Source organism: Lycorma delicatula, chromosome 4, assembly GCF_047948215.1.
Source record: "Lycorma delicatula isolate Av1 chromosome 4, ASM4794821v1, whole genome shotgun sequence".
NCBI classification, from domain to species: Eukaryota; Metazoa; Arthropoda; class Insecta; order Hemiptera; family Fulgoridae; genus Lycorma; species Lycorma delicatula.
Window position 1 is genome coordinate 127,158,584 of NC_134458.1, and position 27,089 is coordinate 127,185,672.

General features: G+C 29.5%; 1 protein-coding gene and 1 long non-coding RNA gene across 3 annotated transcripts in view; one reads left to right on the top strand and one right to left on the bottom strand.

Moving 5' to 3' along the window:
- The window catches only part of LOC142323861 (uncharacterized), a 255,933-nt gene that overhangs the window by 151,510 nt on the left and 77,334 nt on the right, over window positions 1-27,089 (bottom strand). The gene's annotated exons all lie outside the window — the stretch shown is intronic.
- The window catches only part of LOC142323859 (estradiol 17-beta-dehydrogenase 11-like), a 79,575-nt gene that overhangs the window by 2,198 nt on the left and 50,288 nt on the right, over window positions 1-27,089 (top strand). For both annotated transcript variants that reach the window (XM_075364158.1, XM_075364157.1), the window contains exon 2: window positions 20,969-21,414. In XM_075364158.1, coding sequence (XP_075220273.1) covers window positions 21,046-21,414 — 369 coding nt within the window. In that variant the 5' untranslated portion in view covers window positions 20,969-21,045. The remainder of the gene's footprint in view (window positions 1-20,968; window positions 21,415-27,089) is intronic.

The window sequence follows — 27,089 nt, forward strand, 5'->3', positions numbered from 1 at the left end:
AAAAAGAACAAAAAAAGTGAGGGAAGGTAATGGTCATACATAGGAATATACGTGTTTTTTACGTGTTTGAAGCTTAATAAATTTTGGCTGGATTAACTGAATTTGTCGAAATATAGCACATAGACTCATGTATATGGGACAATTTCTTGGCAAACGTTTTAGGTCAATATCTTCAGAGGATGGAGTAAATAGTTTCTTTGGGATAAACTCTCTCAAAATTTTGCTATATAACCACACTTTGCATTAATCTCAGTACATGCGTGCATGTTTATTTTATCATTTTAAATAAATATTTTGCCCCCAAATTCTCCCCTTCCCCAAAAATCGAAAAAGGCTATATTTTTATCTATTGTATATTTTTTAACCAATTTTTATTTTAATGTTTTTCTAAGCATAGTAGTAGAGCAAGTAAGTCATAAAAGTACTTTGGTGGCAATTTGTGGGTGGGTATAATACGGTTAAATTATTTTTCTAAATTTAATAAAATAATAGTTTATTGCATTCTGTACTATTAGCACCTACCAAACGCTGTTGCTATTATAGAGTAAATATCATAAAAATGATTTTAAGTTAAAAAATACTAGTAATGTAATAATTTAAAATAAAAATATTAAAAAAACGAAACGTAATAAATGTAAAACATAATATATAATAAAAAATTAGGTATCTCCTTTGGATCTGTTTTGGAAATTACCACTAGTTAAAAATTAAAAATAATAAAAAAAATTAGAAATAGAAAAATTAGGACTGAACAGAAGTAGGATGCTGGGGTATTTATATATAAGCTAGAAATTTTTGAAATTATCTACCAAATTTCTTTTTTTACGAATAAAAATGATGTTTATTAAAATAATAATACTTGACAAAAAAAATAATAAAAAGGATAAAATAAAATAAAGGATGTAATAAAAGTAATAATAATAATAATTAACTATAATAAAAAAAGATAATATGAAAAAAATAGGATATCCTGTGTAACCTTATGTGGGAAATTAAATCATCAGTCAAAAGGTTTTCGCATTCCCATGAACAAGATTCTTTGTAACCGTATGTGGGAAATTAAATCATCAGTCATAAATACATCTGAGTAATCAATCAGTAATAATACCCTCACAATTAAACTGAAAATAACGAAAAACAAGCCGACTATAATATTAAGTCTAGAATAATTAGTAAAAATAATCCAAGCATTATTATCTTTACATTCAATAAACTGATATACAACAAATATTCAGACAATTAAATAATAAAAGCTACGACAAACAAATTTTGTTCGCTATCAGCAAGTACGTCTCTCCAACTGCTCACGGCAAACGACCAGGCACTCTACAATTCGAGGGAAAGAAGTCCTTACCGCAGTCTTTCAACCTCAGACTGCTTCGCTATCTCCAGGAACTAGATCTACCTCTTCTGATGATTCTCGGAAAGGAAATAAGTTGCAGCGCTCCTTGATTGCGCGCATCTCTAAAGATCGAATTCTTACCATCTGGAAGTCGTAAACGGGACCCACGTTACCATTCTTTTAGAGACCAATTTAACAAAATGGCCAAGAAGTACAGTGGGTACACTCACATCTATACAGACGGCTGTGTCTCGGCCGACGGATGTGGCTCTTCAATTATACTCCCTGAAACCGAGATAATATATAAGCTTAGTGTCTACTCCTCTGCGTTATTTTACAAGGCCTAGACAATTTACTCCGCCTTGCGAGTTATCGAGACCCGTAGTGAGGACAACTTCCTGGTAATTACCGACTCTATGAGTGTACTTGACAGCTTGAGCTGCAGACGATCAGAATCCATCATCCAAGTAATTTATGATACCCTCTCAAGAATAAATAAGATTGTGGTATTGGTATGGGTCTTCACATATCATCCGGGAGAACGTGTTGGAGAAACCGTTCACCCCAAGCAACAGAAGTGACCAAGTCATCTTAAATCGGCTGAGGATTGGACATACTAGGCTTACCCACGCCCATCTATTTGGTTCTCCTCAGCAGAACTGAGACATGCAATATAAAATGATCCGTACCACCACCTGCATATAGATTGCCCAATCTTCGGAACTATTCGATAAATTTAGACCTGGGTTGAGATGTGAAGTCTTTACAAAACCGGTAGGAATATACAGAAAGACTGTTGCGGTTTCTTTTTGATAGTGGGATGAAGAATGTAATTTAGCAGTTTCTTAGTTTGTGTTTATTGTTTCTTGTTTATTATTTACGATCATGTAGTTACATTTAAGTCGCTAATGACTACAGTTGTTGATGCGACTATAAATAAAAGTATTAATAAAAAAAAAAATAAGATTTTGTTCGACTTATTTAATATTTTAATAATTAGAATATTTTTATAAAATTTTATCTTTTCGATCAAAATAAACTAAACTTTTATAGTCAATTTATAATATACCTACCATCCAATCTGCTTATGTACCTGCTCATGACTTTTTGCTAAAACAAAATGTTGTATCACCAGTAAATAAAACTAATTTACCAAACAATGTTCCATTATTTAGTCGTTTTTTTTTTAATAAAAATAATACCGGTCAAAATACTGGTTGTAGGAGTCCATGTATAAAACCATTTTTTAAATTCTTTAAACTTTTCCAATAATTCTTACCTTCTGAGCCCTATATCATAGGTAGGCATTATTAAACCATACGCAATTCCTGTCATCCCCATTTTTCATCATAAAAAATAGAATATTATGTTGGACCAATTCGAAAGCTTTTGACAGATCCAGAAAGAGAGTTGCAACTTTATCGTTTTTATGTGTTCCTGTATTAATAAATAAAAGTATTGCCTTTTCAATATTAAATCCCTTGCAAAAGCCATGCTACAAAAAACGTTTTAGATCGATGAAATTGGTAATTTTTTTTTTACGATCTTTTTAGCAAATTTTGATACTAATAACTTTTGATGCAGAATAAAAAAATTTAATAAACTTGGCTTGTTCCTTCTTGTTTCTTTAAAAGGGAATTATAATAGCTTACTGGAATAACTCCATTTTCAAAATGCAGATTAAATAGGTAAGTCAATTTATTCGAAATTTCATTAGGGTATTTCTTTCAATAATTTACACATATTTGAGACTGGAAATTAGATATCGTTTTATGATAATCTGTCTTGAAATTTATCAACTGCTAATTAATTATTAATAGTAAAAATATAATAAATTTTTAAAATAAATTAGAAATAAAAAAATGGAAGATAACTGTGATATTTATATATTAGCTAGAATAAAACAAACAATAAAAAACAATAGTTGGCTTGTCAGAGCCAATCAAGAGTTTATTGATCTTTGGCATAGTTATTTTATAAATTTTTTCTTTATCTGTCACAACTTCATATGGTGTTCTGCCTGCTGGTAGCCCGTGGTACCACCACTATCTTCATCTGTTTCTTTCCGTGTGGAATAAAAGTATAAAATTTACACATATGTTATGTAAAAGTTATAGCTAATATTATTCCGCCGAATTTCTACGATTATTATAAGTAAAGTCATGTTTTATTTTTTCCCATTATATCTATAAAATACTTATTAAATTAATTAGCTACACGTTGTTTCTTCAGGATAAACAAAAAAACTACTCGATCAATCGCAACCAAAATTTTACCCAATTTCTTAGCATAAATGAGAAGTTTTAACTTTCCATCTAGCGCTATAGCATAGTTACTTTAGAAGATAAATATTGTAATCGGTCCAATTAAGCATACGCGGTTTTCACCGGATCTTTTCGTTATTGAAACCTAAGGAACCCATAAAACCGGATGGAAAATTTCCGGATGTTCGTATGTATGTGTGTGTGTTCGGTGTCTCAATCTTTATATCGTCATAACTACGGGACCAATTTTGACCAAATCTGGTTAGATTATTTCTATGTATGGTGCATTGATGCCGTTAAATTTTCAACTTAAAAGGTCAAGGTGGTGAGGCTGAACAGCAAGGCACCTGTACAGCATCATCTGGAGATTTCCCCTAATTAAGGTCTTATTTTTCTTAGGCACATATGTCAATTAAAAAATAATAATATTTTCAAAAAAAAATCTTTGAAAATTGCATCCCAAAAAATGCTATAAATAAACTAGTGGCTAAGTGGGTATACTGCATCAATAGTACTCCCTCTCACCACAAGGAGCGCTAGTGTAGCACTGACGTACAGCTGTTTTAGTCGCCCGCTATGTTGTGACGTCACAGGTGAGCGATAGAATTAAATAAGTGAATAATATTTAAAGTGTAAAAAAGGTATTTAAAGTAGACGCTAGCAACGCCACACCCGTGCGAATGAAATACTGTATGGGCACGCGCATTAGTTAGAATCATTGAATTAAATAATAAAAAAATATTATATTTAAATAAAATTATAAATATTTTAAATTAAGTAGTATGTGTTAGCCGTGCATCAGAAAAAAGCCACGTTACAGGAAAGTCCTACAACTGTGTCGTAATCTTTTTCAGATACAATTCTTCTCGAAAAATTTCGAAAAAAAAATATATATGTAGTAGTGGAGTTTTGTCGTTTGAAGCACAAGCTTTAATGAATTGAATTAATGATCTGTGAACTGTCAGTCTCTATCAGTGTGTGAGATTGGTTTGAACTGAATAATTAGAATCAATCGAATGAATAATATAAAAAAAAAAAAAAAAACAGAATTAAATTTACATTCAATAAATGTAAAAAAATTCAGTTTAACAATAATGAGCTTTCCGAGGGGACGCGTGTAAGGATAGATCGCTAAGGTATGCGAACACCTCTTGGAAGGCTAGACCAATCATCACCATCAACTGGTAACAACAAACGGGATGCCCCTGGGGCGCTGTTTTGGAGGATTCAATGGGGGTTTTCTTATAATATGTCTACAAAAAATCATCCGATTTTCAAAATTCATCTATTTTATCTTTCTATATATATATATATATAGAAAGTTTTTTCTGTTTGTTATGGCATCACGCGGGAACCAACCGACCGTTTCTTTCAAATTTGTAGATACTCGTACATTTGTGTTATCCCAGGGAAAGTTTTAATCCATCAACCAAGACCCTAGCTTCGTTCAAGGTTAAGATTTTAAAGATATTCATTATTTTTGTACGCCCCCAAGGCGTACAAAAATAATGAATATCTTTAAATAGGTAAATAGGGAAATAGGTAAAGTTGTGAATTAAAGATACTAAGGAAAAAGTAGATTTATACTGTTACTTCATTATTAAATTTCCGCCATGGTAAATAAATAAGCCATGAATTTATCGTCGTCGCAGGTATTTGTACTTTAGTTACCATAGTTACTATTATTCTAGCTTTTGTAATTTAGCTTCTTTTCAGTTTTCTACATTATTTATCAGTATTATGCTCACAACCATGAGAATAACGTACAGTGCGGGGATCTAGGGGATGGGGCCCCCTGGGTAGATGGAAATGGTGATCGAAGCAAGTTCTGCGACCATGTGTTAGGCCCCTTGGCCCCTAAATGCCCCAAGGAACTCTGAGTTGGCTCCGTGATTCAGGTCCGCCTGGGATGACCTGAGCACCGAGGTTCCAGGTTCTGGCTAGACGGGCCCGCTAGTAATTATATTTAAGGAGCACTGATCATTTTATTCTTATCTTCATAATTCGTTGAGGAGTTGAGAGATATCTCAACAAAAACAGTTTTGATTTTCTCAATAGGCATTTTAGAAAAATGTTTATAAAAGCAAATTTATTATTTACAATGCGTGTATAAATAAGCCAAAAAAACATTTAAAAAATCAACCTCTTAAAACTGTATGTTTTTTTGTTCTTTTACTCTACCTCCCTTTTTTTAAATATTCTTTCAAAATCTTTTCAATGTTTATACTTTTTTTATATATACAGTTATCAAGAAACGTTAATTTTTTTTTAATTAAAGACCTCGAACCTAAAATGCAGAAAAGATTTTTGAACATTTTCTTTTACTTATTTTAAGTATTTATTAAAAAGGCTCTTAGATTTAGAGAAAAATTTACCTCAGCAAATTTTTTAAGCTTAAATTTTTTTTTAAATTTATTCCCTACCTCTTAAAACTAAATATTCTTTTCTTTTTTTTTTTTTGGCTCGTAACTTTTTAATTTTTATTATTAAACATTTATTTTTTTTATTTTTCTATTACTAAAAACCTTTTACATATTTTCCTTTGCTACTAAAAAAGCTAATTATATTAGCTTTAGCATCTATTTTATTCTTCGGATCCAAAATGAGAAGCAATTTTTTATTACTTTCGTAAATGTTATATTTTTTTTTCAATATTTTAAAAGAATTCTTTTTAAATTTTTTTTTTGTTAGGAATAACTTCTTTCTAGATATATTTTTCTTAAATAATCCTCCATAGATTAAGAAAGCCCCGAAAAAAAGTCAAAAATCTTTTATCCGAAATGTGGGAATATTAATCTTATTTTAGAAATCAACCAGCGTAGCTAGGAAAGTCATGTAATACTTTAATACTTTTCCAGCTTTTTAGTTCTTTCGATTTTATTGATTTAGTTTATTCTAACATTAGCCCGTAACATGTTAGGACCTTAAATATTTTCCATAGAGCCCTGGGCATTTTTCATATTAAAATAAAAGAAAAGGATTTTTTATTATATAATAAAACTGAATAAAAAAAATGTTTTAATATATTAATCGCAACCCAAGTCTTTTAATTTAAATTTTACTACAAAAAAATGTATAAACAAAATATTTTACGTAAAAGGTTTTTTCCGATTGAACATTTTTATCAAAATTTATATAAATTATGTGTAAACAATATGAATTTATTTAAAACTAAAAAGTATATTTTTACTTCCTTGTATGAAGTAAAGGAAGGTATTTGCTTTTCCTCGTTGAAAATCAAAGAAAGCAAACTGCAATAGATTTTTTGAAATTGTTTATTTTTAAACAAGCTCCGAATTTTTAAATTTTAATTTTTTTAAGAATTAAAAAAAATATTATTTTTTAGCATTTTTAATGTGGTTTTTGAAATAAATTTTATATGTTTTTAATATCTGACTGATTCTATTTTAAAAAGATGAACAGTCAGATTATTTAAATAATTTACTAAATTCTACAATACCGTACATTAGGTTATATATGTATTTTACATTTAAAATTAATACAAAAAGAAAAAAAAAATAGTTTAAATAAACAAATAAATCTTTTATTCTGTTCAATACATAATAATATTTTTCTCCGTTACATCAAGAACGGTTAGGAGGTATCCAACTTCATGTATAAAAAAGGAACTACGACAACATTTGCCTGAATAGATCAAGAGAAACTGTGATGAAACCTTGACCAATAAAAACTATTACAAAATGGTTCATAATTTAGAAGAAAATTATTTAAGCATATATTAATGTACTCGTTCAACGGTACATAGAAATTACAGGATTTAAAAAATTGTTTAATTAGTATTACTTAATAATTCAACGATAGAGTAATAACGTTTCTGTAGAAGAAAATTATTTTAATTATATTTTTACTTCCTTGTACGAAGTAAAGGAAGTATTATGATCACAAAAAAATGTGGTTTTTAGACTTCAACATCCATTTTGACCATCTCTGAATCCATTTTGACTAGTTTCGGCGTGACGTCTGTACGTATGTATCTTGTATATAACTCAAAAACGATTAGCTGTAGGATGTTGAAATTTTGGATTTACGACTGTTGTAAAACCTAGTTGTGCACCTCCCCTTTTGATTGCAATCGACTTGACCAAAAATGTCCAAAAACGTCGTAAATCCAAATATTTGGATTTTTGACCTTTTAATTGCAGTAATAAGCACTCATTGAGATCTTTTCAACGATATATCATAAGTGGTACTTATTTTCATTGGTTTCAAAATTATAGCCAAATAAAATTTTGATAATTTCAACATTTAAAAATTTTAATTCTACAAATAATTTAATATTACCAATTGCATATAACACATGTAAATGTATTTTATCATTGAGTCTCTACATCTGTTGTAATATTTATAATTATTTTTATATATTAATAATATATATTATATATATATATATATATATATATATATATAATTTATGTATATTATTTTATGGGTTTCTTTAAATTTTTATTCTTATAAAATGATAAACACTTTATTCGTATGATATACACAAATGTAATTATGTCTAGATGTTCTAGATTAAAATAAAACTGATTAATTAATTTCAAGGCGAGTTAGTAAAGTATTAAAAACAAATAAGATAAAATAAGCGGTAAGTATTTCGCGTGTTAGGCGGTTGGTTATGAAAGCAAAACTAAAACACAGTGGATAATGCTGAATAAGATTAAATTTGTTTAAGACGTTAAAATTTAATAAAGTAATTGTACGTTTACTGAATAACTGTAATTTCTAAATAAATTTCTACACACGAGTATTGTATTTTAAATTGACCTGTTTTTAAAAAATATTGGTTAAATCTTGTCTACATCTGTTAATCGATTTTAAATAAATGCATCTGAAACATTTTTATTTAGAATTGAAGTTCCTAGATCCATTTTATGGTGTTTTTATTTTTTAATTAAAACTATTTTCTTAATAGAAATGCTGATTTAAAGTTTCTTTCTTACTATTTAAAATCTGCTAATAATTTTGAAAATTATTGATATATCTAATAAAATTTCTTCCTAGTACAATTGTTGTTTTATTTATTATTATTATTATTATTAATCTAAGTAAATAACTGTAGAGTAGTGACGTTTTTCTATGAAATAATATCATTTTTCACTACTGTTATTTAGTAACTTCCTTCCTTTGTAATATCTCTTGCAACCCGATTCTTCGTTTTTCCTCTACGATTTACGGTAATTTCTATATATGACAATGACAGATTGTTTACGGTACACCGACCGTAGCACCACATAAAAACACAAATTAAAAAAAAAAACAAAATAATTTTTAGATTTGTATCTGAAGAGTATTTGCAAGCCCAAATCGAGTGAATATTTCGTTTCGTATAGTCGGCAATGGGGGAAATCATTCTTTAAAATTTTTATCCTTTTTTCAGCCCTTTCAAGATCGAATTTTTAAAAATGTATAAATTTGTTTTTAAATATTCATAAGAAGACACTACAAAAATCAAGTTGATATTACTGAAAAATTCAAAAAAGTAACATTTAATGTTTCCCCATTTCAAACCATTAAACTCGGAATTTCAAAAAATCCTTTATTATTCTGCACTTACATTTTCATTTTAGTGGTTCACTGTAATTTTCATAAATTTATCTTCAGTAGTTTTTGCTAGGCAATAAAACTACTGACTTTATTGTATTTCTACAATAAAGTCAGTATTGTTCTTGTACTGAACAAACTTTATTTTGCTACAAACCAAGACATCTTGTTTTATAGCTACAGATTACAAAAACTATTCAAGTGCTTATTTCCCTACTGTTCAGAGCTGAGAAATATAATTTTAATTAAATTTATACGGACGGTAAAAGTCTGTATGAATATACGGGGTTAACTGCAAGTATAGTTTTAATCAATATTTAGCTTTCAAATATTTTAATCTATTCTTCGCATGAAATTTTAAGAATAGTTGAGATAAAGCCACGGTATTTTTAATGCTTTAACTATTTGGGAAGCATTTGATATCGTAGTGAGTGAGGAAAAGTCGAACTTATGAAAATAGATTAATGAGTAATCGGTTCCTTTGGATTGAAAAACTACATCTAAATCTGTCTTGAAACAATCGCTAAGATGATGAAGAAGTATTGATTCCTTCTTCCAAAATTGGTTTTAGGAGACTCTCAAAAGTTGTTTTAATTTATAATATTTTATTATAATTGCTTTGTCATATTACGTTTAAGTTTGTATGGATTCTGTAATCTATTGTTTTTAAATAGTTCACTTTTTATTTTAGCGTAAATTGTAACTATCTTGGCTATCAAAAGTGTTAACTGTAAAGTGATTATTGTTTATAAAAATATTGACTATTGACTTTTTGTTTCCTTCCATTTAAATAAGAACTTAATTTAATTTTACTCTTGTTTTACAAATTTGTGGTAATTTAAAATAAATAAATATATATATATTTTTTCGAGTCACAAAATTTTATACATGAGTGGCATTTTGAAGATTTTCGAGCAGTAATCTTTTTTTTACATGAATGGCATTATCGTACTCATCACCTCTAAACGTAAAGAAAATTCATTTTCACCTCCCATTTCTACCATGCAACCGAAAGTAATACCGTAATTTTCTTCGAAAAGTCGTTAATATTCAAAAATAAACTAACTATTTAAAATATATAAAAAAATACAGAAATGCAATGCTTTATAGCGTGAAACGATGGGAAATTCCTAAGAAAAAGAATGTGGAGATTTTTAAATGTGATAAATACTGAAAATTATCCAATACTGAATATTAGATATTTACATTATAAATAAATATTTATAATGTATTAAATATGTTCGTATTTATACGAAGATTTTTTAAGATGAATTAGAAGGTAATGTGTTCGTAGGATAATATGCATCTATCTACTTAAAAGTAAGTCAAATCTTGATCTACGATAATGTCAAACGTTTAAGCTTCAATTTACCGAATTTTCGATAAAAACGTGTTACATTTACTCTATGTTTACTGACGCTGCAGATAAATTGCCGATCGTACCGATACAAATTAAATACAAATGGATTGAAAAATAATCATTTTAATGATTATTTTATACTTTTGGAGCTAAAGAGTATAAAAATATGTCAAAAAATTCATTAGAAAAACAATTTAATTATAAGTAAAGTTAACAAAATATTATATTTAACTGTTTCAGAATTAAAATGTTTTTTTTTTATAACCTACATCATCTTACCACAGCTATTATTTTCGAGATTGTTAATTTGCTTACAGAAGTAAATTTAGAGAGAAAAACAGTAAAGGAAGGAAAATAATATAGTGATAAATGACGACAGAGCATTCTAAGTAAAAAAATTAGCACAAAACACAGCGGAATGAAGTTGTGAAAGCAACGAAACGATTGATTAAAGAAGAGATAGATATTCTGTTTTGTTTTCCCGTGTAACAATATCAGTGAGATATCAAAGCACCAATACTAACGAATTTACTCTTATATTTAGTCAATTTACAAAAATTTTCCGTAAATTGAATATAAAGCTACATATTTTTCTGTAATCCTATTTTAAAGCAAAAACTTTTATGCATATAAATAGATTTAAATAACAGAATTAATCATGCGAAATCATATTTTTGAATGCACTCATATAGATAAGAAATAATATAATGTAATTTAATGTTGAATTAAAAATAGAATAATAATAGAAAAAAAAAATTATGAACTTTAGTCACATCATAACAATAGTATCTTTGTAAAAATTTAACGATAATGTTGTATAAGATAACAAATATCTTTTTGTCATGTAGAAGGTGACCTAAAGCGATTTTCAGGCAAAAATAACTTTTAATGCCAACTTATTAGGGAGAGCGAAGAAGTTAACATAACATTTATGGTATTTGGTATACCATTGCCTCAGTGAGTCAAATTTACAGTAACAGAGCCTACCAAAATCCACGTCATACTCATTCCTATAAATGTAAAGTGAAGATTACTTTCCTTTGTTCACCACACTGGTGTTGTATAATGAAAATAATTACCCTCAGAAAAAGCAATTCTGATTGGTATTTTTTTATACTTTAGACCAAGAAATACTGGAACAGAAAATGATAACCAAAACATTATTTTACATCTTTCTGATTGGAAAATATACACATATTCAATTCAGCAGAATAAACAATTAATGAAGAATAAACTACTTGCTCAATATATTTAAGAAAAACTTACGAGTAATATAGTAAAAAAAAAATAAAATGTACATTTATTTTTTATGCGTTTTTGAAAATATAAAAAACGTAATAGTTTTTTGAATAATGTAAAAGCCGTATAGTTTATATTCAGATACCTTTAAAAACGTATAAAAATCTTTAATTACATAAAAATTTATAATCAATAATTTCTTCTATGTACAGTTAACAGACGGCTAATTTTTTACAATATTGTTACATTGTTTAATAAAAAATTATTATTCTGGTTTAGGGTAGGTAGAGCTTACTAATGCTACTTTCAAATATAGTGCTAAAGAAAGATTATAACATGCTGCGTTAAGTGAATAATGAGGAAGATATGAGAAGAACAAAGAAGGAAAAGAAATAATAAAAAAGATTTTAAAAAAGAAACTAATTGAATCGCATATACATTAAGATGACAGTACAGGAAAACTAATAATGAAATGTTATGTTAAAGGCTGTTACTTATTTTCTAAAAGTTGTGAAAGATATAGGCTATGAAAACCGTTAGGAATTGAGAATAAATTATTCAAATGAGATACTTGAAAAACTGCTGCCAAACAATCTTCGGGATAGAACAATCTTCTTTTAGAAGAATAAGACTCATTTATTTATCATCTAATTATTAAAACAAATCTTACCTAATGTTCTTGATTTTATTTTTTATTTTTTTATTTAAATACTAAATTTTATGTAAAACTAGATATTTGTACTTATAACTATTTAATTACATTAACTATTATAACTATTAACTCCGCACCTGGACGTTTAAATTTACAACGAAAATGTCGTTAAATAGTAGTGACGTCAATGATGCCTATAAGAGTGATTTTTTACTCTTTTATATACAAATTTAATTATTTTTTTTACCTTATTCTTTAATGCCATTTATAAGTAATTTATTACATATTTTATTACAATACCAGTATCATAAACTGATTTAACTGACTATTTTACGCAATCAACTAATTACACGTGTGAAGAATTTATCGAATATTACGTTTATTAAATTGTGCCCGGATGTCACAGAGTTTGTTTTCTCCAACCAGTTTTTCAGCTACTGCTCGATGTGGGTGCATGTGTATAGAATAACAACTGTAATCATCGCTTCCGGCTTACCAGTTCTGACGTAGATGCAGACGTATTGCAATATAAGTGTAAATTTACCAGTAAACATATAATCTTGAACAGACTCAGGTCGACCACTTCCGAGACGTTAATTGAAACTCAACTACCAACTAACTTCGGTATCCACAGTCTAGCACTCAAATCCATATAAAAACAATTGTCTTTAAAAGTTTTGCGATGATGAGTTTAACCAATAGACTTGAGTTTAACTCGGATGTCACAATAAATTAAAAAAAGAATAACATTATTCGATGTATACACACTTTTCTAACTGAAAACCAATAATATTACTTCAAAAAATATACATTTTAAAAGATTTTAAATCATTTCTAAAACAAACGTTTTAAAGTTACCAAAAGTTCACTATTAAATTACATGGAAATTTTTCTTTTAAAAGATTTTATAGAGCCGATTTCGCAGTTCTTTCATCAGTGGAGTTACTGAGAGCACTTTTATCTGCGGTGTCAAACTTAAACATTTGAGGAAACTCTGTAATGTGTTGTATAATAGTATAATTAAACTATATTTCTGTAAAGATCTTGATTTTTATATCCTAAGTACAAGTTTTTATATTACAGATAATATCTTTTATGTACGATTTCTATGAGATGATTTGTGTGATTAATATTTTTTATTGAATTTTATTTTGTGTCTAGTTCTTATAAAAGTTCAAAAGGTTCTCTGTATCTGGAAAAAAATTTTTCTATTTATTCGTAGATGTTTTATTTAGTCCAGTCTTTGAACTAATGAACTAAGTAAAAAGTAGATAATGGAGCAAACTACTAATATACAAATTTTTTGATTCGTTCCTATTTTTAGATCCGAGCAAATAACAATGTTGGATGGTTGTTCAGATCAAATAGTGAAAGTTAAATTACGTAAGATATAAATTAATTTTCTTTTTTAAGACATTGTGGATGTAAGAAAAAGTATAAGTTTATTTCATTAAACCACTATAAAATGTATTTCTTTTAGGAAATTAAATCGGCAATGTGCTTAACCCATTTTCAAAAGTAAATCGACAATGTATTTAACCCATTTTCAAAGGTACCCTCAAGTTTTATGATTATTATTTGATTTTAATTATTTAAAATCTATAAAAAAAATACAAATAAAAACATGTGTACAAACGAAATTTAAATATTTAAAGTTTTAAAAATAAATTAATTAAAAAAAAAAATACATTTTTGAAAATCTCACAGTTTTAACTCATAATGAAAATTTTCAAAAAAATATTTTACTTAGATGTAACTTGTTTGGTTGAATCAACGAAAATTAGACTTTATAGACCAACAGTACAAATTCCATTCGAGCTGACAATGAACAATATATAAAAGATAAAGGAACTGGCAGTTACATTAGATAAATAATTCAATTAATTAATTATTTTAATTACTACTATTTTAATTAATGATCAATTATTATGTTACTTGTAAATTGTGAACGTTTAATTAATTATTGAAAGAATTAATCATTTTAATATGACATTAAAAATACTATAAGATGCTAATTTGAAAACTTTTAACGATTAATTTGTTTTTCTGAAGACATGTATATTATTATTTATTAAGAAAAGAAGAGTTTTATTAATGTACCATATTTGTAAATCTTAGCTGGATATCCTTGAATGCATGACACGTTTGGTGACCCCAATAAAGGTAAAAAATTAAAATACATACCAAATAAATACAGTATAACTTATTAACTAAGCCAAATAAATGTTGGCTTTTTTCTTCTTTTCATAAATATTTTCAGTGTCAGATAATTTAAAATTAGAACATTGATTATAGTAACTTTTTGTAGTAGTTATCGAATGAATTCTTAAAACGAAAATATTTTTAAATTGATGTTCCAAACCGGTCTTGGCGTCTATTCGTACGAACACTTTTATAACATTATAAATGGAAATTATTCTACCATAGGTAGGCCTATTTATTTTTGCTTTGTTCATTCAAATCATCAAATTATCATCAGTGAAAAAAAAAAATTAAATGGATAATGTCAATTTAATCCAAATGATATTTAATCGTCATGTAATTTTTTTCCTATCTGTTAGTCTTTATAATACTTGAAAACAACACTGTAAATAAAACAAATATTTTTTTTTTTTTTTATCTGGAATTTTACGGGCATCGACTGCTAAGGTCATTAGCCCTCGTCACAATCTTTAAAAGAAATTACAATCACAAACACTTACGGGGTGTAAAGGGCCCCGATATTAAAATTTGAGATAAGGTTCTCAAAAGACCATGAAATTAAAATTAAAATTAAACTTATCAATACCATTTCTTTCTTTATATATATATATATATATATATATATATATATATATATATATATATATATATATAAACTACCGCTTAGAGTATCTTTTATCACAGCTTTAAACTTTCATTTTATAGACTTTTAAGAAGTCCACTGGCGTGTAGAAATGCAACTATATTTTCTTCATTTCCATTATCCAGATCAGCACTAATATTATTTGTAAGACGGAACCTCTTTCTGAGGTCCTCATATATAGTACACTCTACTATTAGAAGCTTGATTGTCAGTGTTTTATTACAAACACCGCACATTGGTCTCACTTCGCCGGTTAACAAATATAAATTTGTTAATCGCGTGTGACCGATTCTAAGTCTGGTCACCGCTACTTGTTCACGGCGAGTCAACTTAAAGTCGCTTTTCCATTTATAAGGAGAAGTTTTTACTGAGTTTAATTTTGTATTTAAACTCCTCCATTCAGCGTTCCACTTATTTCTTACTATGTTTGTTACACGGTTTTTAACATCTGCCACTCTTACAGGAAATGCATCCAAATCATCGCAGACTGTTGCCTTTCTGGCAGCTTCGACTGCGATTTCATTACCTGTAAAACCAGCATGCCCCGGAGTCCATACAAATACGCATCGCTGTCCTCGTTGTTTCAGAACGTATAAAATGGACAGGATGTTTGCAATTAGGACATCCTTAATGTTCTTGTTCCGAATTGCGACAAGTGCACTTAATGAATCGGAACATATTAGCACTCTCTCTTCGCAATAGTGTTCAGTGTAGCGAACAGCTTGCTGAATTGCAGTGAGTTCTGCCGTGTAGACACTGGCCACATCTGGCAGTTTCCAAAAGTGGGCTTCGTCATTTACATATATTGAGCATCCAACACCATGTTCGGTTTTAGAACCGTCAGTATAAATTCTAATATGTTCTTCGTAACTACTGACGGTTGCCAAAAATTCTTGTTGGATGATCACTGCTGGTTTCTTTTTTATTTCTCCTTGAGAGAGATCCAAATTTGTATTTACCGCTGGCAAGAGCCATGGCGGTATTTCTCTAGTAGAAATTGCCAATGTATCTGGAATGGCAATTTCATATTTACTTCTTAATTCGTGGTACCTAATTCCAGCTGGTCTGGAATAGGTAGCACGACGTTCGTATAATGCGGCCATAGGATGATTCGTAAACAATTTATTATTTATATGGGCAGGATAAGCCCATATATTTGCTGCATATCTTAACAAGAGGATCTCTCTTCTATAATGTAGTGGCATTATTCCGGCTTCAGACTTTCTAGCGGATGAATATACGATACATCCGTAGTCTAGTTTAGACTGAACCAATGCTTTATAAAATCTCAATAATGTCTGTTTGTCTGAGCCCCAATTTAAGTTCGATAAACATTTTATAATGTTTAGGGCTCTTTTGCATCTATCACTCAAGTCCTGTATATGTAATCCCCATGTAAGGGATTTATCCAATACTAATCCTAAATATCTTACATTGTCTTTATATTGTATTGGATTATCATCAATTGTCAACGCAGGACTTTGATGAGGAATTCTCTTCCTACAAAAATGTACACAGTGAGAATTGGAATCCGTTATTCTTTGCAACTTCATTTAGAGCATTGATCGCTCGTTTCAATTTGTACCTCACCATAGCAGTCTTGTTGCTGGCATACACAATTGCCAGATCATCAACATAGACGCTTTTGCTGATTTCTGCTGGAATGGCTAATATCAATTTATTAATGGCAATATGGTAAACAAGGTACCGCTCAACGGCGAGCCTTGTGGTATGCCATTTTCCAAATTTCTTACAGATGAATATTTGCTACTGACTCGTACTTGGAAAGTACGGTCATTCATATAGTTGCTCAGTAAGACTGGCAGGTTGCCACGAATGCCCCATTCATCATATCATCATATCACATCATATCTGGAGCATTATACCATGACACCTGGTCATATCGAAAGCCTTCTGAAGATCAAAGAAGACTCCGACACAATGTTTCCTTTTAATGAAGCTGTTATATATAACGTCCTCTAAGCTGATCATTTGATCAGTGGTAGAATGGTATTACCGAAAACCTGCTTGATACGGTGATATCAGGTTTTCTTTTTCCAAAACCCAGACGAGTCGATTATTAAACATTTTTTCCAGTATTTTTCCCATAGCACACGTCAAAGAAATAGGACGATAGCTATTGGGGTCTGTTAAATTTTTATTTTTCTTTGGTACTGGAACAACATGAGCTTTTTTCCACTGCTGCGGGTACGTTCCATCCCGCCATATTTTATTATAAAGTTCTAATAATCTACGCTTTGCAGTGGTATTCAGTTGCCTGATCATATAATAGTGGATTTCATCCGGACCAGCAGCTGTGTTATCTGATTTTTCCAACGCTTTCGCGAATTCTTCCATTTTAAAAAGTACATTATATGAGTAATTATACTCAGTTCTGAAGTTTAGTAGACCTTCAAGTTGTTCTTTTTTAGTACGAAAATCTTCTTCGTAGTTGGCCGTTCTGCTGGCCTTTTCGAAGTGATTGGATAACAGCTCTGCAATTTCATATGGCAACAAGATTTTCTATACTAGGACGCTTGTTAAAGGAGTTATACGCCCTTTTCTTTCTTTTTATAGCTTCACTTATTTCATCGTTCCACCATGGAACGGGTTTCTTGGTAAGTTTCCCAGATGTTTTGGGAATATATCTCGATGCCGACTCAATTATTGCATTTGTTATGGCGTCGACATCGTCTCCGATAACTCCAGTTGTTTCTGGGAGTATCGTTCTAGCTGAAAACAAATATTAGTCGGTAATAGAAAGAGCTGTAATTTGTAGACTATCAAAGTGACATTCACTATACTGTGACAGATTCCTCCTGCGCCCCACTCCTTGGTTCCTCGTTCTCATATGACAAGTATTGTGAGAAATGGATTCTGGATTGTTGATTGCTTGATGATCTCGGCATGAAGGTTGTCCGTATGATATGAAAATGGAATTTGTAGCGTATGAAAATCGTATATGATTGTAAATCATTTCTATTTTCGTCATTTATAACACTTAAAACTAATATTTCTAGAGGAATTAGAGTTAGGATATACTGAAAAAGTATATTTATTTGATAATGAAAAACTATAAAACGATCCATAAAATTAAACAAAACTACAGATAAAACAATTGAAAAAGATACCTAAATTAAATCAAAGATGCCCTCAAAAAAATTTACAAAGACTAGGAGCTGGAGAGTACTTCAAAAAGTAAATCGTTTAATATAAGAGTAAAAATAAAATACAAATTTAAATCAAAATTAAAAAAAGGAAAAATTAATATATCAGTTAGCAATCAACCTGTTAAAAAAAATCAAAAACTTATCAAATAAGTAATAACAGTATTTCAATGATACACCTTACAATGAACATCCAGCAGCCGGTCGTTATAAAATAAATATTGGAATGAATTAATTCACTAATTAACCACAGACATCTTTCACTGTTGTGCGTGGGAATATGGAAATTAAATTTTGTAGCACTTGGGAAATGTAATGCAAGACCGGGAGATCCGAACCCCAGACCGTCTGTCAGGAATTCCTTATGTTAGGAATTTGTAAAAATTCCTAACAGAAGAAAAACATACTTAGAGTATTCATACTAACAGTAGTAATAACAGTCTACTAGTGATATTATACAACTTATTTTTAAACAATGACATTTCTACAAAAGGTAGAAATGTCATTCCTTTTATTTTATATTTTTATTTTTTTGCTTGATGATATGACCACATAAGCTTGAAGCTTGTGCGTGGGATATGGAAATGGAATTTTGTAGCGTATGAAAAATGCCATGCCTGACCGGAATTCGAACCCGGAACCTCCGGATGAAAGGCCGAGACGCTACCACTCGCGCCAACGAGGCCGGCGCGAATGGTAGCATCTCGTGGTAGTGATAAATATGTTTACTTAAACATATCAATTATCCAAATTACTCCAAAGAATCACTCCATATGATAATAATGATTCAACTAAGATCACAATAAAACATTTTTAGCTACACTTAAGTTAAAATTCATTAAATTAACTCAAAATTGAAGCATTATAAAATTATAGTCCTACCGGAAGCAGTGTATGGGACAGAATGTCTGCAGTTTTTCAAAACAAGAAATAGCAAAGGCAAAAAAAAAGAATTTTAAGAAAAATTTATGGGCCAAAATATAGAATTTACAAATTGAAAAGTGATTAAGAAATTTACAAATATAAGAAAAAATAGAGAACTTATTCCGGAAAACAAGATTAATGTTTTGTGGAAATTTATGCACCAGTGAACAACCAAAGATTGACAAAATAAATATTTAATTTTTACATAAACAAAGCCACAAAGACAAACCGGTTTAAAGAAATAGAAACAGATCTAAAAACATTAAACATTTCTAAAAATCTCTGTAAAGACAGAGATAAGTTTACAAAAGTGATTCGAGAATCTAAGTTTCCAGAGAGAAAGAAAAAGAATGGCTATAAACCTGAATAGATTAAATCAGCAACTGCGACCCCTCCGGAGAAGGGGGCGCATTGCTCCCTCCATATAGTTAGTGCCCCGTTGTGGCGTATTCCTGCTAGCCTATGAAGCGCTAGCACCGAAAGGACTTCAGTGGACGGTCTGAAGGGGAATTACGTCGGGAGGACAGGTTTCATAAGCCTAGCCTTCCGCGGTCGGCCCATAAAATGGGTTTGATAACGCTGGTTTAACAACGGATTGGAATGCATTTAAATCCGTCCTTAAAAACACAAAATATTAAATAAGACAAAAATTGAAAAATTAGACCCGTCACCTAAAATAAACCTTTAAAAACACGCCCGATAGAATCATCCAGCAGCAAGGGACACTGTCCAGGTTCTGCGATCCGTAGGGAGAATCTATAAATTCCCGCCAACTTTGCATTCCATTCCATTTCCTGAATAGATAGACGGAAGTAAGGCGATAACAACAAAACAAAAGAATGGAAACCTTTTGAGAAAAGAAAAAGAAGTCAAAACGATCTAAACGTGATCTGTTGTGGTCGGACCGAAAAGAAGAAGAAACCGGTTCATAAAGTCAAAATTTAACATTATATTACCATAAAAAATATAAAAAAACGTAGATCATGAAATTATAGCTTCCTATTGTTTAATTTTTTATAAGTTTGTTTTGATATTTTGAAGATATATATATATATATATATATATATATATATATTTTTGTTTAAAAGGCTTAATTTTTCTTACGTGATATTAAATCTTTAATAATGTCCACGTTGTAATTCCCTTTAAATTCCTAAAAATAAACGATTTTTCTATATTAAACATAAAAAAAAATAAATAATTTCTTTATTTAAAAACAAAATTAATTATTCTAGAAAAAATGTATCATCCATCCAGTGGCTAAGTATACTCGTATATCGATTAATCTTTGAAGAGGAATACCGCAAGGCTGATTTATTTCACCTATTATTTTTATTTGTTCTTAATAAATATATTCTTAGTCACTTTAAAATAATTAATGAAAATAGTTACCTAAATATATTGGAGCTGTAAAACATTAAGTCTTATATCCGGTAATGTTTAACCATTCATAAAGTATCATGATACGAGTATACGTACCCGTGATATTTTTTTTAAATTATTCTGATAATTAATCTACAATTAAAACAAATCTATTATAATAAATAAATATATATATATATATATATATATATAGTATTGATCTAATGGTTTTTCTTTATATTTTTCAGGATAAAATTTTCAGCTGTATTCATTTACCACTTCAAATAAGATTTAAAAATAAGAGAAAGATAAGTGTAAAAACAAGATGAGCAATAAATCAACAACAGAAGCGGTTAATAATTTTATAAATGGAGAATTAGGTAAAAAAGGAAGTCCTCCAATATGTCAGGTAAAAAACTTACAAAAAGAAAACGATACCACTGTATGTGGTGATGGATTAGTTAAAGAAGCTATAACAAGATTAAACAGTGGTAAAGATATTTCATCTGATGATCCTATCGAAATACCTACCTTAAAACCACCTGGTGTTATTAAGAGAGAAATTCGTGATAAAGGAAAATTATTACTTCAACTTACATGGATTTTGATACAAATTATACCAGCAATACTTTATAGTATTTATATTTGGGTTTTTCCAGGAAAAGGAAAGTCACTTAAAGGCAAAGTTGCTGTGGTGAGTACGATTTAACTTTCACTCTTAATTTTTTATTTTGTTATGATTATTATTATTATTGTAATATTATATCAGAATATAATCATACATAAAATATCTCCTGATATTATTATAATGGCCAGGATATATTATTTTTAAGCATTAAATCCTTTCATAATTAGGGGAAAAAGAAGATCAAATGCATAACCTTTCTTCCGTAACCAAATTGTAGCTGAACTATGAGAAATTATGGGAAATTTTCAGTTAAATTTAAAGAATTTTACATCATTAACTTGCTTCCTTTGCTAACAAATGTTTACGGATATAATACATAATTTTTTTTTATTTTAATTAAAATCTCATGATTTTAAATTCTTATTACTATTAATTTTATCGCTAACTATGTAATTTAAATAACAATTTAACAGACTAATTATAATTTTATCAAACTTTTTTTTCACTTAAGTTTAATTTTTTTTAATTACCTCATTTTCAAATATCTTAAAAGAATATTGATTTAAATAAAAACTTTTTTTTCTCTACAATAACAATCAATTTTTAGTGTAGGATAGAGATAAAAATGTTTCATTTTAGTTTCCTAATTAAATAACAACACTCACCCTTAATTAAAATAAGGTGATTTAATATACGAGATGAGTTTTATTCCATCTTAGAATTATAGTTACACTATTAACTATTAAAAAAATAAAAAATATAATTATAGTTTAAGTAACCAAAAATAAATTTACGTTAAACTGATTTAATATTTGTAACATATATTATTTTAATGTAACTTAGACAACAAATCCTTTATTTTTTTAATTAAAATAAACAAATTTAAAAAAAATTATTACCTATTACGAGAAGAAAAATAATTAATTCCCAAGATAAAATATGAAAATGAAAGAACTAACCTTATCTGTGAATAATAAAAAAACAATTCCTAATAATTACAATTTATTCGAAATATGAAAAATAAATTAAATTGAAATTAAATTTCAACTAAAAAATAAATTTTATTGAAATTAATCTACAATGTAATTAATATAATTTTTTTTAAATCCAAGTTAGGTTGATAGTTGCCAAGATAAGATTAAATTTACAAACGATAATTAAACTACTTTCATTTTGTTTTAAGTTTAATTAGAATTAAAATCTACAATTTAACTGAAAAATATTTTAGTTTGGAAAATCAGCTATATATTAATAAACCTTATATTAGTATCAACTAAAAAGATAAAACTTAAGATAAAAATGTTATTAGTTTTGTTTTTGATGTCGTATTTTAAAGTTATTTTTTTAATTTAATCTTTTAATTCTACTTTAATTTGCCGATGACATGATTATTCTGGCTGTTGGTGACGTTCCAATTATGACATCAACTATCAATTAATGTACAATCCGAATTAAATCTAATCAGGAAGTGGCTGGGTACGTAGCATTTGCAACGAGGATAGGAAACTGCCCGTGGACTAACTTGTTGGCGTTTTAATCCCGCATAATAAATATGTAAGGACCTGGGTATTCACCTTTCATCGGACGTGGAAGGTTCATTAGAGTAAGAAGAGAAAGCAACATAACGTGAAGTTCAAGGAAATGTACTGGTCGCTGGGGAGGAGATTTGTGTTATGTTTGTCTAATAAGCTACTTTTATAGTCGGCTATTTTGAAAGCAATATGGGCATATGCTTCCAACTAAGGGGCACTCAAGCAAGTCAAATGATGAAATAATGTAGCGATTTCAGAAAAACCGAGCAAGGTGTGTGCTGAAACTTCGTAGTTTGCTAAAAATAGTGAAATCCACAAATATTTGGGTTTACGGACGTCAAGGAAAAAATACAATGCTTCAGTTTGAATTCAGCTAAATGACCAAGTAACCCAGTTTGAGATAAACCTCCAGGATAACGGTGAAGGTGTTAGAAGACCTAAGCGGCTACAGGTTCTGGACCTTAGTTACTCCGTAGTGTAATTACATCCGCTAAGTGTTGTTCATTACTTTACCGGTGCTATAGGAATTCTTAACGCTAGATCGGCGGTCGGCTTGGATCGGATTCCTGCGTTTGTTATCAAAGGTTTGAATGAGATTGTTTCTCCTATCCTTGCTTCCCTGTTTAATTGGAGCTTGTCATCTTCTTCTTTTCCGTCCCTATAGATACACGCAGTTGTTACTCCTATACCTAAGCCTGGTGTCCCTTCCCTGGATAATTTCAGGCCTATTTCTATCATCGGTACTTTTTCCAAAGTCTTCGAGAGGATTTTATTTAGACATGTTTATGACCATGTTCTCCCGATGTTGTCGTCATTTCAGCATGGATTTATTAAAGGTCGTTCACCAGCTTCTAATTTGGCCGCCTTTTTGCAGGATTCAGTTAATGCAATTGAGCATAGGGGTCAAGTAGATGTGATATATTTTGATTTTACCAAAGCTTTTGACAAGATACCCCATCATTTGTTGTTAACAAAGACCAAGGGCTTCGGCTTCAGCGATCGTTTTAATGATTGGCTATCCTCTTATCTTCGTGACAGGCGTTTTTCGGTTCGTTTTGGTGGACAGATGTCTGAGGAATCCTTCTTGGCTAAGTCTGGAGTGCCGCAAGGCTCTGTTTTGGGTCCCCTTCTTTTTATTATTTTTATAAATGATATCGGGCATCTTTTGACGTGCAATTTTCAGATGTTTGCGGATGACGTCAAAATATATTGTCCGATCAGAAATAGTATGGATCACCTGTTGCTACAATTGAATATTAACAAGGTTGTTGAGTGGGCTGACCGCAATTGTATGCCCTTGAATTTTCGGAAGACCAAACATTTGACTTTGTCTCGTAAGACGTCGAGCTCTGTTTTCAGCTATAGGATTGGTACGCACGTTATTGTCGCTGAGACATTGGTTGAGGACCTCGGGGTTTTATTTGACGCGAAGTTGTATTTTCACGAATATGTTGCTCGGATTGTCAGTAAAGCACGCCGGGACCTTGGTCTTGTCCTTTGGATTTGTGGACGGTTTAGCAATATTTCCACTTGTAACCTGCTGTACAAGTCTTTGGTGAGGAGTCGCTTGGAGTACTCGACCGTGGTGTGGAATAGTACACGACGTTTTGTCTCTGATCTGGTTGAGGGTGTTCAGGACTGGTACACCGCTCAATCGGAGACACGGTGGAACCAACCGGCGTCACAAATTGCCTAAAAAACCTCACTGACCTGGCCTGGTTCCGCAAGACAACATGATAACGCGTCGGAAGTCTGTTGTGCAGAGCTTTATAAAAGAAAACCAAGTCAAAGTACGTTCTTCTATCAGATAACCTGGAAAGGCCTAATTGCCTCAACATATCCTCTCTATTAGCACCAACAAAACAATCTCCAAACTTAAAACGCATCCAGTTCAAGAACCTATCCTGAACACCCTCAAGCAGATCAGAGGCAAAACGTCGTGTACTATTCCACACCACGGTCGAGTACTCCAAGCGACTCCTCACCAAAGACTTGTGGAAATATTGCTAAACCGTCCACAAATCCAAAGAAAAAAAAAATCCAAATCCGTCCACAACAGACTTCCGACGCGTTATCATGTTGTCTTGCGGAACCAGGCCAGGTCAGTGAGGTTTTTTAGGCAATTTGTGACGCCGGTTGGTTCCACCGTGTCTCCGATTGAGCGGTGTACCAGTTTTGCAGTGGAGTTCCAGGATAAGCTAAGCTTTTGGGAAGATGAGGCAATCTTCGTTAGAAATTTGAGAGGGTTACGTGCCGATGGATCATTGTCCTTAGTGTGATGCTCACTTTCATGATTTTAAAATGATTGTTGTTTTTTTAAATATTATTGCTTATAACTTGTTTTATTTGGAATGTATTAGTAATGTTGTCTTTTTGTTTTTGGATGTTTTCATCTATGTGTTTTTATTATCACTCCGTAGCTACCGTTTTTAAAGTTCTAATTATTTTTTGTATTTGACTGCATAATTATTATTATTATTATTATTGTGTTTTGAATATTGTATTTTTAATTTATATGTGGGTGTTCTTTTGTGACTTTATGTGATATTGTGTGGCATACAAAGGTTTTGTAACTGTTCTGTTGCACAATTATAAAATAAAAATAAAAAAAAAATAAAAAAATTATGATTATTATTATTATCATTATTATTATTATTATCATTATTATTATTATTATTATTATTATTATTATTATTATTATTATTATTATTATTAACAACAAAATAAAAAATTGTTTAAGATTAAATAAAAGTAGTTTGTGTTGTAATCTGTTCAACTAGTGAATAATAAACAACCCCGCATGGCCCTTTTAGATGTGGTTGATGTGACATGTAAATGAAGTGTAGTCTCAGGCCGACCATTTCTGAGATAGTGGTTAATTGAACCCTAACGACCAAAGTACATAGGTATCCACTATCTAGAATTCAAATCCATACAAAAGCAATTAACTATTACAAGGATTTAAGCCTCAGGACATTTTACTTCAAAAATCGATGAATTAACCACTATACAAGCTCGGTGGGCTTATATAACATATTATAATATTATTAATAATAATCCTTACAAATTTTTTTATGTGCAAAGGTCAATTTTAGGACAACGCAAAAATCAATTATGCTAAATAGGTAACGGCGCAAAGAAATTCTCACGCGATGTTGTAGGAGATAATAAATTAATATTATTTTTTTTTTTAATTTTCTTTATTTAGGAAATTGAATAATTAATAATAATAAAACATAACTAAATAAGAATAAAAATAAAAGTTTTAATTTTAAAAATATCTTATGTTTTAAAAATAGATTTTAATAGTACAGATGATACACTTAAACAGTTTAATCGTTTGAAAAATTATTTATTTTTATTTAAGAGAAAATTAAACAAAAACAATAAATTTAGTCATTTCTTTATAATCAGCTGGAATCACCTAATATAGGTAAGAGAGTAGATTTATTTCAACTAGTAATTCCGTTTATGAAAACGGATTTGTATATAAAATATTTTTTAGTTATCCAAATTATATTTTAAGCTACCTTTTCATTCAGAAATAACTAAATAATAATTTATAAATTAGGTTTAGTTACAAAAATAAGTTCATATGTTTAATTTTTTTTTGTTATATTTTTTTATTTCTAATTAAAATCAATTTAAAATATATATATATTTTATACAGCATGCAATTATTACAAACTGGTTTATTTATAAAGCGTTTTAAATGTTATTGACTCACAAAAGATAAATCTGTGACAACCAGAATTGTGGTCTATTCTGTTAATTGTTTTTTGTCGTTTGTCAAATGAAAAATTTGAACGATTAAACTTAGTTTAAATAAATAAATGTTTTATTCTGATCGATAAATAGTAAATACACATTTATAGATCCGTATAAAAATGAGTAGATATGCTACTCAACGGATAAAAAAATGAACTACAACAATATTAACCTGGATGAATTAAGGAAAAGCGTGGTAAAACTTTAATCGCAGTAATGTCAGAAAATACACAATTATTTGTTTTTAAACCGTGAAATAATTTTAACTAAAATTAATAGATTTTTTATTAAAAAATAAAAAATGAAAGAAAATGAATAAAAAACTTAAGTATTTTCTTAAAAACTGAATATTCTCAACCAAATCTTCTCCATAAAAACTTTTGTAGCCGTTTGATTTTGTAATTATGTTTTTCAATAAATAAATAGTTCTTACATAATTTG